Source organism: Uloborus diversus, chromosome 5 (genome assembly GCF_026930045.1).
Source record: "Uloborus diversus isolate 005 chromosome 5, Udiv.v.3.1, whole genome shotgun sequence".
Taxonomy (NCBI): Eukaryota; Metazoa; Arthropoda; class Arachnida; order Araneae; family Uloboridae; genus Uloborus; species Uloborus diversus.
In genome coordinates, this window is record NC_072735.1 from 71,742,919 (window position 1) to 71,755,373 (window position 12,455).

The window sequence follows — 12,455 nt, forward strand, 5'->3', positions numbered from 1 at the left end:
GAAATAGCATGGTGATTGATTTTTTTATAAAGGCTTTACAGAAAAGAGAATTTTCTTTACAATTTATTATCAGACTTCGTAGGTCGGACACTAGCTTTGTTCCTAGAAAACACTATTGAACATGTGTAGAGAAATGTATTTCTCATAATTAAAAAAAGGGGGGGGGGACAAACTTGTTTAAATGACTACATCAGCATTTTAATTATTTCCTACCTAATGTATATTTTTTTGAGGAAAATATAAAGTAAGCACTTGCTAATTCATCTAGACAATCTTTATCATTTTTTTTGCGATTTTAAATGCATTCACTTTTATAACATTTCAAAAAAAGAAAAAAATTCCTATACTTGCAATAAGTCAGTCCCAAAAGAACAGTTAAATTTAATTATTCATTTTATTGTTTATCTGTTCTATACTAAAATTTTAAAGTGTGGAAAAAATGTTCAAAACAACAGCCATGTTATGCTTGCTTTTCACTGAATCAAATCCTATGCAATCAGTTACATACAGAAAAGGCAAGTTTCAGTCCAAGTAATCATTTATTTTCTATCAAGTACACTCATGGCCACCTAGCATCTGTTGCACTCCAGTCGTTTGTTACAGGAGGAATAGTTCCAGCGGCTGGTGTAGGAGCTCCAACAGCTGGTGCTACAGGAGCAGGAGCTGACCAGTCTGTTGGCGCTGCAGCCCAATCATCAGTAGTATCTGTGTAACCACCAACAGCTGGTGGATCTGCAGCCCACTAAAATATGAGGAAAGAAAAAAAACATGCAATAAATACTCTTATGAAAAAGTTAAATCACATGCACAAAAATTCTTGTCAAAAAAGGTTTTAATAAGGAAGTAAACTTTAAGAACACAAAAAACAAACAATCCATTAGCAGAGAATTGGATGTATGTATGATGAAAAGTTAAAAAACCAAATTTGAAAAAAGGAACATATAAGATTGTACGTGAAATACACCGCCAGCTCAGTCATTTCCAGCCGAGGACTGCAATTTCGTGCTTATTAGCACTCATCAGCCCGGCATAGGAAAGTGACTGAGCTGGAGATGGAAAACCTCTTAAGGAAGCCAAGAGTGCCAAACAAACTGATGAAATGACTGAGCTGGCGGTGCATTTCACGTATTTCTGCCTTAGCCCTGGCTTAGGGCGGTAACTTACTGAATACATAAGATTGTCTTTAATATTCAATGAGTCATTAGCTTTTGTTCTAATTGAGGTCTGAAAAAAATTTGGATGAAAGTATCCTATATGTTGGAGCAACTTAAGAACAGGGTTCATACCCATTTTTAAAAGTGAAAATTAAGGACTCAAAAATTTTAAAGGACTCATTGAAAGTAATTAGGTAACTTCAGGATCATCATTCCAAAGTTTTCCAGGCGGGCGGGGTAAAGTACCTCATACATATTATATATACACAAACACAAATGCATAACATGGTTCCCAAAATGCAGGGAGAGGCACAATTGACTGCAATGCCCCCATTATCAATGAATTCATTTTAAAATTTCATACATCACACGGATAAGTGGTTTATGAATTAATCATTTAATTTAAATAGAATGATAGTTTTCTTTAGAATTCAGTTAATCCAAAAAAATTTTAATTACACATTGGTCTGGCTATTAATTTTTATTGGGGACTAATAAATTGACTAGGAACAGTCTAGCTGGGTTCAGAATCTGTTGCTGATCATCACATTTGTATTACAAGAACAGATTTCACTTCAGGTCAACATTTCCTTTATTAATATCTAGTATAATCCTTCAACTCCCTTTTTTTAAATATGATTTTTTATGTTTTGAGACTACAACCTTTAATTTTATAAATGCATTTATTATGGGCAATAAACCTCCACATCAGTTAAACATCTTAAAATGTACAGCTGATGTGTGTTTCACTAAATGCTATTACATGCATTATAACTTATTAACACTCATTTGAATTACATACTTACATAAACTTCAACAGATTTTTTTTTTTTTTCATTTTCTCTTTAGAATATTTTTCAATAAATTGTTTATATACATATTTATGTATGCTATTTTTATATTGAAATATTACTTGAATAGGAAGACTCTACATAATTATTATTTTAAATACTATATTTATATAAGATATCTATCATTTTCAAACTTTTAACTTTTAACTAAAAACTTTCAGTTTACCGAAAAAGTGGACAAAATCACATTTCAAAATAGGACAACCCTAAATACAATACATGGCTCATATTGTTCTCAACGCATAATTTTTATTTCTCCAATTTCATTGATAAAAAAGATCAGGAAAATGGGGATAACTGTGGAAAATCATTTGTATATTAAAATTAAAGCATTATTTTTTCCGCACACATTATTTGAGTCAGAGGCAAATTGAAAAGAACTAAAAAATCTCTTTTCTTCAAGATATTTGAACTATGACTATGGTTTTGCCATTGCTTTTCATTTGTTATTGTTACTAACATACTAGTTGGTACAAATTTGCTGCATTGCACCATTTTTTGCACGTTTGTTTACTTTTATATAAAGAGAAGCATTTTGTAACCCTTGAGTCCTCGAATAAAGCTTTGAGGGAGCCAGAATTCAATCTTGGCCACATCACTCAATTTTATCAATTTTTCACACTTTTTAGAGAAAAATATCTTTCTGCGCTTAATTTAGTATCTCTTTTATCAAAAATGTTGAAAACTAACTAAAATCATTGTATTATTGAATAATAATATTTTTTAAATAGATAACTGATATGGTTTTACATGAATAACTATTAAATGTTAATAACATTGTCCTAAATGTTTTTAATATTAAACGTTTTAGCACCTTCATATCTTTAAATGAATTGCGTAATAAGTGTTGAAAATTCATTAAAATAAAAGTAATTTTCGAAATTTGATACTCAAATTGTAATGTATTGCGTTGTTTGTAAGTCAAACATTTTTATTGTTATTATCAAATGATAAAGTTCTTGTTATCAACGTTTCAAATATTTAATATTCGGTGCCGAATTTATTTGTTTAATATTAAGTTAATTAGTACTTTAAATACCTCGTACAGTTAGTTAAGTGCATGCGACTTGCGTAATTATTTCATTTACATTCCTTTATTTATTCATTCATTATTTTATTCACTCATCTGTTTCATTTTCTTTTCATTTATTGATGCATTCTTTTATGTCCATATTTGTTTAATAAAAGATAGCTTTAATAACTTTAATAATTAAATAAAAAACGTTTCCTGAGAAAAATATTAAATTTTTCTCTTTGCCCATCAGAAATTTTTTTTTTTTAGAGGTACAAATTTACTGCCAAAAATTTAAAAAAAATATGTTTCGGTGCAAGTTTTATTGTAAAATTTATTGTTTGTTCTTATGTATCGCCATTTTCAGGACAAATTTCCAATTTGTTCATCTTGAAAGTTTTCTCAACTATTTCACTTTGACCCACATTCAACACACAATTGATTAGTTCTTGAAAATTCATAGGATATTACAAAAGGTTTTGATTAAGTTTAATTTAGGTACTTAACACGAAAAAACCTTAAAATGAAAACATCAATAAAAAAAAGCTCAGTCTGAAATTTATATTAGTTTCTTCTTCGGCTGCGAAACACAATTAAAACAAAGCTTCATCATCAGATGAATCATTATCTCACCCGCGAAACGTCGCCATGTTTGTTGACAACAGGGTTGGCAAGTTTTTGCTGGGGGCAGAAAAAACCGCGGTTTTTACCGCCAGGCAAAAATAGGTTTTAGCCAGTCTTTGGCAAAGTGGCAAAAATAGATTTTGAGTTAACAACTTACGGACAGTTTTTTTTCCTTTTATATAAAAGTAAAAGCATGAAAAGATTAATAAAATTTTAATTTAATTATTTTTATAGTTAAAAATTAAGGTTTAACTTACTTTTAAAGTTATGGAGCATTTTTCTTTTAAATTTTTAAACATTAACATAAAATTTCAGTTTGTAACATCTAAGACAAATAATTAACTCAATGAAAAGGGGTAACTTCTTACTGATAAAAGGCTTTGCCATTTTCTGTAGAGTGAGTTAGTAAGCATTATTAAAAAGTAGAGTAAATATAGAATGCACATATTGATCAGCTTTTTTTTCCTTCTTTTTAAATTCTTCTCTTGGCTATCCATGTTCCCAGTAAGTAAGAAAGAATGCATTATTTCTTTAGTGAGGAAAAGTTAATATTTTTCTATATTCAAGTAAATATTCTGTTGAAAAGCGATAGCTCTGTGCAGGTAAATTGGATAAAAATGAAACAACATTTAAAAGCACAGAAAGGATAAAAAGTTTATAAAAACGCAGACATGTTTCGGAGGCAATAACCTCCTTCCTCAGTGCGAAATGTACAAATGGATGAATCAAGGTCAAGGGAAAGTTTAAATTGCATAAACGGAAAAACATTGACCATCAGATATCAGCGAATGCTGAGGCAAAATATGACGTATTCTAACACGTCATATTTGAAAGAATATGAAAACCACGTTGAAAAACAGGAACTGAACAAATCTTCAATTGCTAAACATTGTTGGGACACAGGGCACAATTTTCTCTTTTCGGAAGCCAAGATCATTAGCAGAAATACAACAGTAGGTGAATTAGATTTTTTGGAATCCTTTTACATTCATAAAAACTTAAATAATCTTTGCAATGAATCTTTTGCTGTTCTGCATTTTTCTCCAATCTTACATATTATAAACTTTTTATCCTTTCTGTGCATTTAAATGTTGTTTCATTTGTATCCAAATATTCTGTTATTAATTAAATAGCTTAAAAATCTTAGTGGGATCAAAAAAAAAAAGTGATTAATTAAATATATGTATATATATAATTAGAATTCAATCTTTTTATTAATTTACTGAGCTTAAGTAAACATTCTTTGTTTTAGCATTGAAGGAATTTGCTCATTCTGAAAAAATTGTTTCAGCAAACAATTAAAATCTTAAGTTTTGCAATCCCAACATTTGTTTATTTATTTTTCACCTTATAAATTAGAAGTAACATGGAGAGACATAACTAAAATATTAAAGTGCATTATTTATATTATATTGTCACTATTTCTTGATTAACAATGGTTCATTCCAGAGTATTTGGCTTCAGAGCTTCAAAAAAACTTTTACTGAAGTGTTATACATCATTTTAAAGCTTAAAATCTATACATTTAAATTTTATTAAAATAATATCATTATTTTTACCCCCAAAAAACTTACTGAGCTTTTATTATGGACTTGTTGAAAAGTCCGTTACGTACGGGACATTTTTATTTTTAACCATAACTCAAAAAATATTTAATTTTAATTCAAAGTTCCTATAATTTATTAAACCTCTACAATAGTAGCATTAAATGAAGTAATAAGAAACATATTTAAAAAATATTTAGTTATAAATTTTCAATTTTTTTTTGTCCCGTACGTAACAATTTTAAGCTTATTTTTAATCTTATTACCAATAATACTGATGACAACAAAACAGTTTTTTGTTTTCTCTTCAACTATTATTGAACCAACTTCTTAATTTATTCAATTAAAATGTTCTAACTGTTAATTTAGAACCAGGAGATAATAATTAAAAGTGTGTTACGTACGGGACAAAAAGCAGAATTTTAATTTCAAATTTGGATAAAATATAATTTTTAGTTGGAATATAGAATGCTTGAAAAACTGGAAAAGAAACTTAGGAATCATAACTGATCAGTTATTTAACTTCAAAAAGTTATATATGTATGATTATTTATTACAAAATAGGTATTTAAATACATCTTGATTATATTTTTGATTTTAATATAAAGTATATTAGAATAATTATAATTTATAAAAGTTAATTATGGCTCCTACTTCAAAAGAGAGAGTTAGAAAACAGACTGAAAAGAAAAAATGATGTAGATAACTGTTTGGCTGATAAAATCAAAGAAAGGGAAAGAATTAGAAGATACAGGGAGAAGAAAAAGTCCACTATGACTAAAAAAGAATTTTATCAACAAAGGAAATATGAAACTGAAAGAAAAAGAGCTCAGAAAAAAGAAATTGAAAGAAGCAAGAGATGTCAAAATATGACTGTACATGAAGAACAACCTTTAAATTCTACGATGATGACACCAAGTTTCAGGTAAAGCTTTAAAGCGTGTCAAAAGTGTACTACCATCAACACCAACCAAACAAATACCAATTCTTAAAAATGTATAAAAAAATTGGTCACCAGGAAAAATTAAGGTACTTTCAAAGGAAATTAACATTAAATGTCTTGAGGGAGTTAATAAAGAGAAGGATGTTAGAAAAAAAAAGACAGATGCACTTACCGAAAACAGGAAGTGATAGATTTTTACAGACAATATTCCATAAGTAGAATCTTGCCAGAAAAAAATGAATATGTTTCTGTAAAAGACCTTGTTTCAGGCAAAAGAACCAAGTATCAAAAACGAATATTAATAATGAAACTAAAGGAAGCATATCAACTGTTTAAAGAAGAAGCCAATTTATCCATAGGGTTTAGTACATTTGCGGAACTTCGAACTGCTAAAGTATTTCCGTATCCCAGAGAGATAACGAAGTTTGTATGTGCATGCAACATGAAAATGTTGAGATGCTGTTAGAAGATCTCAATAAAATTACCAACTAATGCAGAAACTGCAGTGAAAGAAACAATATGCTGCTTCAACTTAAATGACAGCAAACCATTGAATTGTTGCAGCAGAAATTGCAAAGAATGTGGTGTGGACTCTTGGACAAGCAAGACAATAAATTGTGATAACTTGGACGAAGAAATGGATATCCAATTTTATCAATGGAAGCGAATTGAAGGAAAAATGAAAAAAGAACTAGTTGTTTGTGACTTACTCCAGGCAAAAGAACTGGTTAGCCTTTTAAAACCTTTTGCCATGCATGTTTATACCGCTGAAAAGCAGCTTGCCAAATTCAGATATCTAAAAGAAAATCTTAAAGCTCAAAATATAATTATTCATGAAGACTTCGCTGAAAATTTTACTTTGAAGCAACAAGAAGAGATTTTGGCAGCTCATTGGAACTCATCCCAAGTGACTATATTTATGTGTATTATATACTATAAAAACAGCGAAACTCTGGAACTGGAACATAAAAACTATGTTGTTGTTTCTGATGACTTAAACCACACCAAGGATGCAGTATTTGCTTTCAATTATACAATAATTGCATATATTAAATGGACCCTGACATTTAGTCATATTCATTTTTGGTCTGATGGCTGTGGGGCACAATTTAAAAACAGATATAATATGCAAAATTTAATGCTCCACATGCATTATTATGGTGTTTCAGCAGACTGGAACTTTTTTGGAACTGCACATGGAAAAGGTGCAGCGGATGGTTTAGGGGCTGTGGTAAAAAGGAACATTTCGCTCGGCATATTACGGAAGCAATATATAATAAATATAGCAATGGAATTTTTTGAAGCTGCCAAAAAGGAGACACCCCATATAAATATCAAATACATAAGTGAAGATGATATTCAAAGGTGTATTGTAAAGAATGGTTTACGTGAAAAGTGGGAAATTGCCACCTCAATATCGGGAATTCACCGGAATCATTTCGCCCAACCAATTAGCTCAGACACTCTCGGCATTTGGATAAATTCTTCTTTTCCCATTAAAAAATTCCTGATGAAGAAATCACAGAGCGTTTCTGTGTTAATTGAAAAGTCAGACTGGGTGTCAGTCTTATATAATGATAATTGGTGGCCAGGGATGGTAGAAGATATAGACAACCAGTATTTGTATGTATCCTTCATGAAACCTGTGGGACACAAATTTTTCTGGCTGCAAGTTCAAGAAAAGGATAGAATCTTTTAAAAAAAATATTTTGGCAAAATTTAGCAATGCACCTAGTCCAATTAATAGCCGTGGACATTTTTCATTACCAGTAGACGAGGTCAAAAAGATTGAACATATTAATAATGTCTTAGGACTAATATAAAAAAATGTTTCAGATCTGCAGTAATTTATACTGTGTAAATGTACTGGTTTATTTTTTAATGTTTCTTCTTCTTCAAATGTAGACTAGAATTTATTAATTTTAACAGAAAAACAATTAAAATAATCAAGAAAATTTTACTTATTTTTATTTAAACTAGCTAAATAATAAATTTTAAGTTCACAAGATTTATGCTCATTTTAGATAAAAAATCTTCATAGAACTGAGATCTCAATTCATATGTCCCGTACGTAACAGCCTTGTCCCATACGTAACAAAAATAATTAGTTTTTATTAATTAATGAGACATTTTTCAGAAATAACTAAAGAGGTAATTGTTAGCAGGTATATTTCTGCTTTCACTCACTATATTTATTTGTAAAAATATTTGATAAATTCAGAGCAAAGTCCAATTGACTGAAGGTACTTAAACATGTGAATACTGTGGAATGACCTCAATATAATGCTACTTTATTTGCAATTAGGTTTTTGCCGTTTTTTCCATGGTTTTTAAATATATATTATCATTAATAATAATATAATAATTCATAATAATATAATTCATAATAATAAAAATGCTACTTTATTTGCAATTAGGTTTTTGCTGTTTTTCCCATTTTTTCCATGGTTTTCTCCACTGTCCCGGGAAAAATACCTTTTTACCGGCAAAAAAACCCAACCCTGGTTGACAACTGATAAATGTAGCACTGCACATGTGCGCTCGATACCGTCTTACCTGCTGCTTGTCTGCCAAATGTGCGCTGAAAAATGTTTTGTCGTCGACATGAAGCAGGCAAGTCAAAAGTCACGGGCATGTTTCAGACAAATATCCTCTAGGTGTGCGCCCTGCCTTAAACAAAGCATGCAATTTTCGGCGAAACGTGTTTGACATCGTTGGCATGTTTCCCAAACATACGTTTTTGGTAGATACCGCAGAGGATGAATGTTTGGGGGGGGGGGGGGGATATAAAAAATAAGAAAACCGAGACCAAACTTCAAATAAAATTAAGGAAATTTTTAGAAAATCAAGGACTTTTAAAGGGTTTTTTAGGGACCTTAATTTTGTTTGTTGAAATGGTTTCTTAAGGAAGTATGAACCCTGAAGAAATAAGCCACACCCTGCTCTTATATCTACACGCCATGAAGGTCGAAAACAGACTGTCGTCTGCTCCAAATTCGAATATAAATCATTAACCGGTACCCAACACGACCAGAGCAGTTCCATGAGCCTCATCAAACTCAACCGCAGAGCTTGACGAAATGTCTGGATTTTCTTTTCCATTTCAACAACCAAAAAACCTGGAAATTTCTTTTTGGTATTTTTAAAATAAAATTTCTGTATTCCTTTTTGATGAGAAACAAAGGTTGATCTCTAATTTTGAGGTACCCCAATTTGTATTTTAAAAGGAGTAAATATAATTGAAAAACATTTTGCTCACAAAGTAGTACTCGACTGCCTTTTAATTTTTCTGTTGGCAGGAGTGCCGCGTTTTTCGCAGAAAAATTTTAAGCACTTATTTGAGTTCACAGACTTAATTTTATCTATGTCTCATCGCAGTCAAAACTTAATCTGAACTGCTAACGTAGACATATTCTGAATATTATTTCAAAATTTGAAATGATCTGTATAATGCCAAAACCAGTCAAGGTTGGCCCTATTGGACCCAACTGGGTTGAACCCAATGGTTTTTTTTTTTTTTTTTGAAAAAACCCATTATTTAGCCCATTTTTGGGTTTTAAAATTTTGAGAAGTTTATAAAAATACTTGAATATGTTTTTATGGCATTAATCATACAAAAAAATCAATTTAACAGCTTTATGTCTGAACCAAGAGTCATTTCAATACAAAACATTTTAAAAAATTACATACCTAGCTGGGCATGTACACGGCCAGCTAGAAATTTTTTCATGCCCTGGGCATGTCAGGCAATATAACCCTGGTGCACTATAATGGTCTTCTACATGAAAAGCCAACAAATTGCACAATTAACAAATTATTATTAAACACTTACATCAGACACATCAGCTGGTGCAGTTGTAACATCTCCACCACCCCAAGGTTCAGATGGAAATTCAGCTGGTTCCTTCATTGGTCTCTCAGCTTGAACAGCAGCTTGTTCTTCCTTTTCAGCCTGTTAAATTAATGATTAATAAGCACAGGGGATTTTTTTTTTACTTTTTCTGTACGATGAAAACAGATTAGAACTTACTTCTTCAGGATCTCTGTAGAAATACAAATCCACCATTACATCCCATTTGAGCTCACGACTAATGGTCCCTCGCATTCTAAGGACTTCACGAGCAAGCATCCACCACATCAAACCAATAGAATGAGAGCCCTGAAATAGTAGAATCAAGTATTTTAATGGTTAATTTAGAATATTACAAGAAAATGAAGCAAGGCAATTGTTAATATTCAATTGAAGATTGAATTTTGCTCTGAAAGAAAATTTTTCTATCTCTTACAAATGCTGTAAATAGAACAGAAGGGAAAAATACTAAAAACTTGGAAAATGATAATTTAAACAGCATGAAAAAGGATTTCTTTTTCAAATACAATTAGTTCTTCCTTTATTTAAAAATCTTCTTCCAACAACCAGTTACTACAAATAAGGATTATTTATTTTATAATCCTGTTTCACAAAAATTATGAAATGGAGGGAAGGATCTCAATCGCAGTTTCTAGTACTCTCTCCACATGATTTGGGTTCAGTAAAAATTCATTAAACAATGTAAAAGCTTCATTCTTAACTCTACCCAGGGGTGATCGTGTTCAGGTACTTTACCGAATTTCAGGTATTTTCGGACATATTTCCGGTATTTTCATGTCCGAAAATACCGGAATTATGTTTGTTTTTTTTCGTTATGCTTTTATCTTACTACCTTTTTTTTTTTGAATTATATAGTACTTATCAAATATGCCTGCAAGAGTTTTAAGATGGACACTTTAAGATGAACAAATGTCAAGACAATTTGTATAAAACCAGCTCAAAAGTAACTTTTTTATCCATTAAAAATTTAATTAACCGTATACACAATATTTTGACTCGGAACTGTTTAAAACTATGGCAAAGGTGTACTTAAGTAATATAGCGGTCAAAGATTACCCCCCTCCCCTTCTCGCTTTGAAACTTTCAGGTATTTTTTTGATGAACTCACAATCACCCCTGTCTACCATAAAAATCAAAGTAAAAAAAAAAAAAGATTTATATAAAATTTAAACATGGATGTATACAATTAAGTTCTTACCTTATTATTGCACGGAATTGAAATATCAACATATCTTAGGGGTGAATCTGTATTGCAAAAGGCTATTACAGGTATGTTCACATAAGAAGCTTCTGTCAAAGGCTGATGATCAACACGTGGATCCGTTACAACAAGAAGCCTAGGTTCACGGAAAGCTGCTTGGATTTGATTAGTGAATGTTCCAGGAGTGAATCGTCCAGCAATTGGTGTAGCACCAGTAGCAGAAGCGAATTTCAGCACTGCTCGCTGCCCATAAGGTCTAGCAGAGATGACACATACATCAGCAGGATTTTCAATAGCAACAATGGCTCTGGCTGCAAGCAAGAGTTTCTCCCATGTTCTTTTCAAGTTTATTAAATAAACACCTGAAAAATTCAAGATTTAAACATGGTAAGCATTTTAATGATATTATAGTAAGTACTGGAACAGTGGTTTAGTCTTGGGTGAAAGTTGCAAGAATTCCCAATGCTGAATTTCATTGAAATACAATGAGTGCTACTCAAAATAATTTTAAGTAAAAAAAATGATTGAATAAGAGTTTCAGACTTTATTTGAAAAGTGTCCCAAAATGAATGTGTTAACATTGAACTTACTAAATAATTACTTAAGAAATAAGTAATTAAAATAATTCCACTTGATTAAAAAAAAAAATTTTTTTCAGGTTATGAGTAGTTGTTCATTAACATAATCATACTTGCCAACTTTCGGAGAGAAAAAAACAGGAGATTTTACTAGTCATATAGGTGATTCACTATCGACATATTCTCGCTACAGAATTATTACAGGGTTGCCACGGAAGTTCAAGAATGAAATTCCCTGACATTTCCAGGTGGTTTTGAGAAAAATTCCAGGTTATCGATCTCCACCTTCATTTTGCAACATTAGTATATACATCTCAAATTTTGATAAAACTTTCCTCATTTTCAAACCTTACAAACAATGGTTACCAAATTTAATTTACTCAAGCTGAAATAATCAAAAATATGTACTAACGGTGGTTCAATTTTTTTTTTCTCTGAGCTCGAGTCCAAGACACCCCTTATTTTTTTAGACTTACTAATAGTATTGTGCTGTAAAAGTTTTAGCTTCTTACTCAAATTTTAAGAGGTTGCTCAATGACCCCTTCATTTAACATTAGCCCTAGAATAGAAAAAGTCACAAATTTAGAAACATTTAATTTCCCCAGCTGTTTTTTTTATGTAAGTAATTATTTGATTGCAATGAATATGCATATAACTCGTGTAGATTATAGTATGTA

The 12,455-nt window shown here is 30.8% G+C and overlaps 1 protein-coding gene across 1 annotated transcript in view; it reads right to left on the bottom strand.

Moving 5' to 3' along the window:
* Positions 1-520: 520 nt before the first annotated feature.
* LOC129222018 (40S ribosomal protein SA-like) overlaps positions 521-12,455 on the bottom strand; it is a 46,250-nt gene continuing 34,315 nt past the window's right edge. The window contains exons 3-6 of the mRNA XM_054856433.1: positions 11,198-11,562; positions 10,159-10,287; positions 9,961-10,080; positions 521-742 (exon numbers count right to left, since the gene is read on the bottom strand). Coding sequence (XP_054712408.1) covers positions 560-742; positions 9,961-10,080; positions 10,159-10,287; positions 11,198-11,562 — 797 coding nt within the window. The 3' untranslated portion in view covers positions 521-559. The remainder of the gene's footprint in view (positions 743-9,960; positions 10,081-10,158; positions 10,288-11,197; positions 11,563-12,455) is intronic.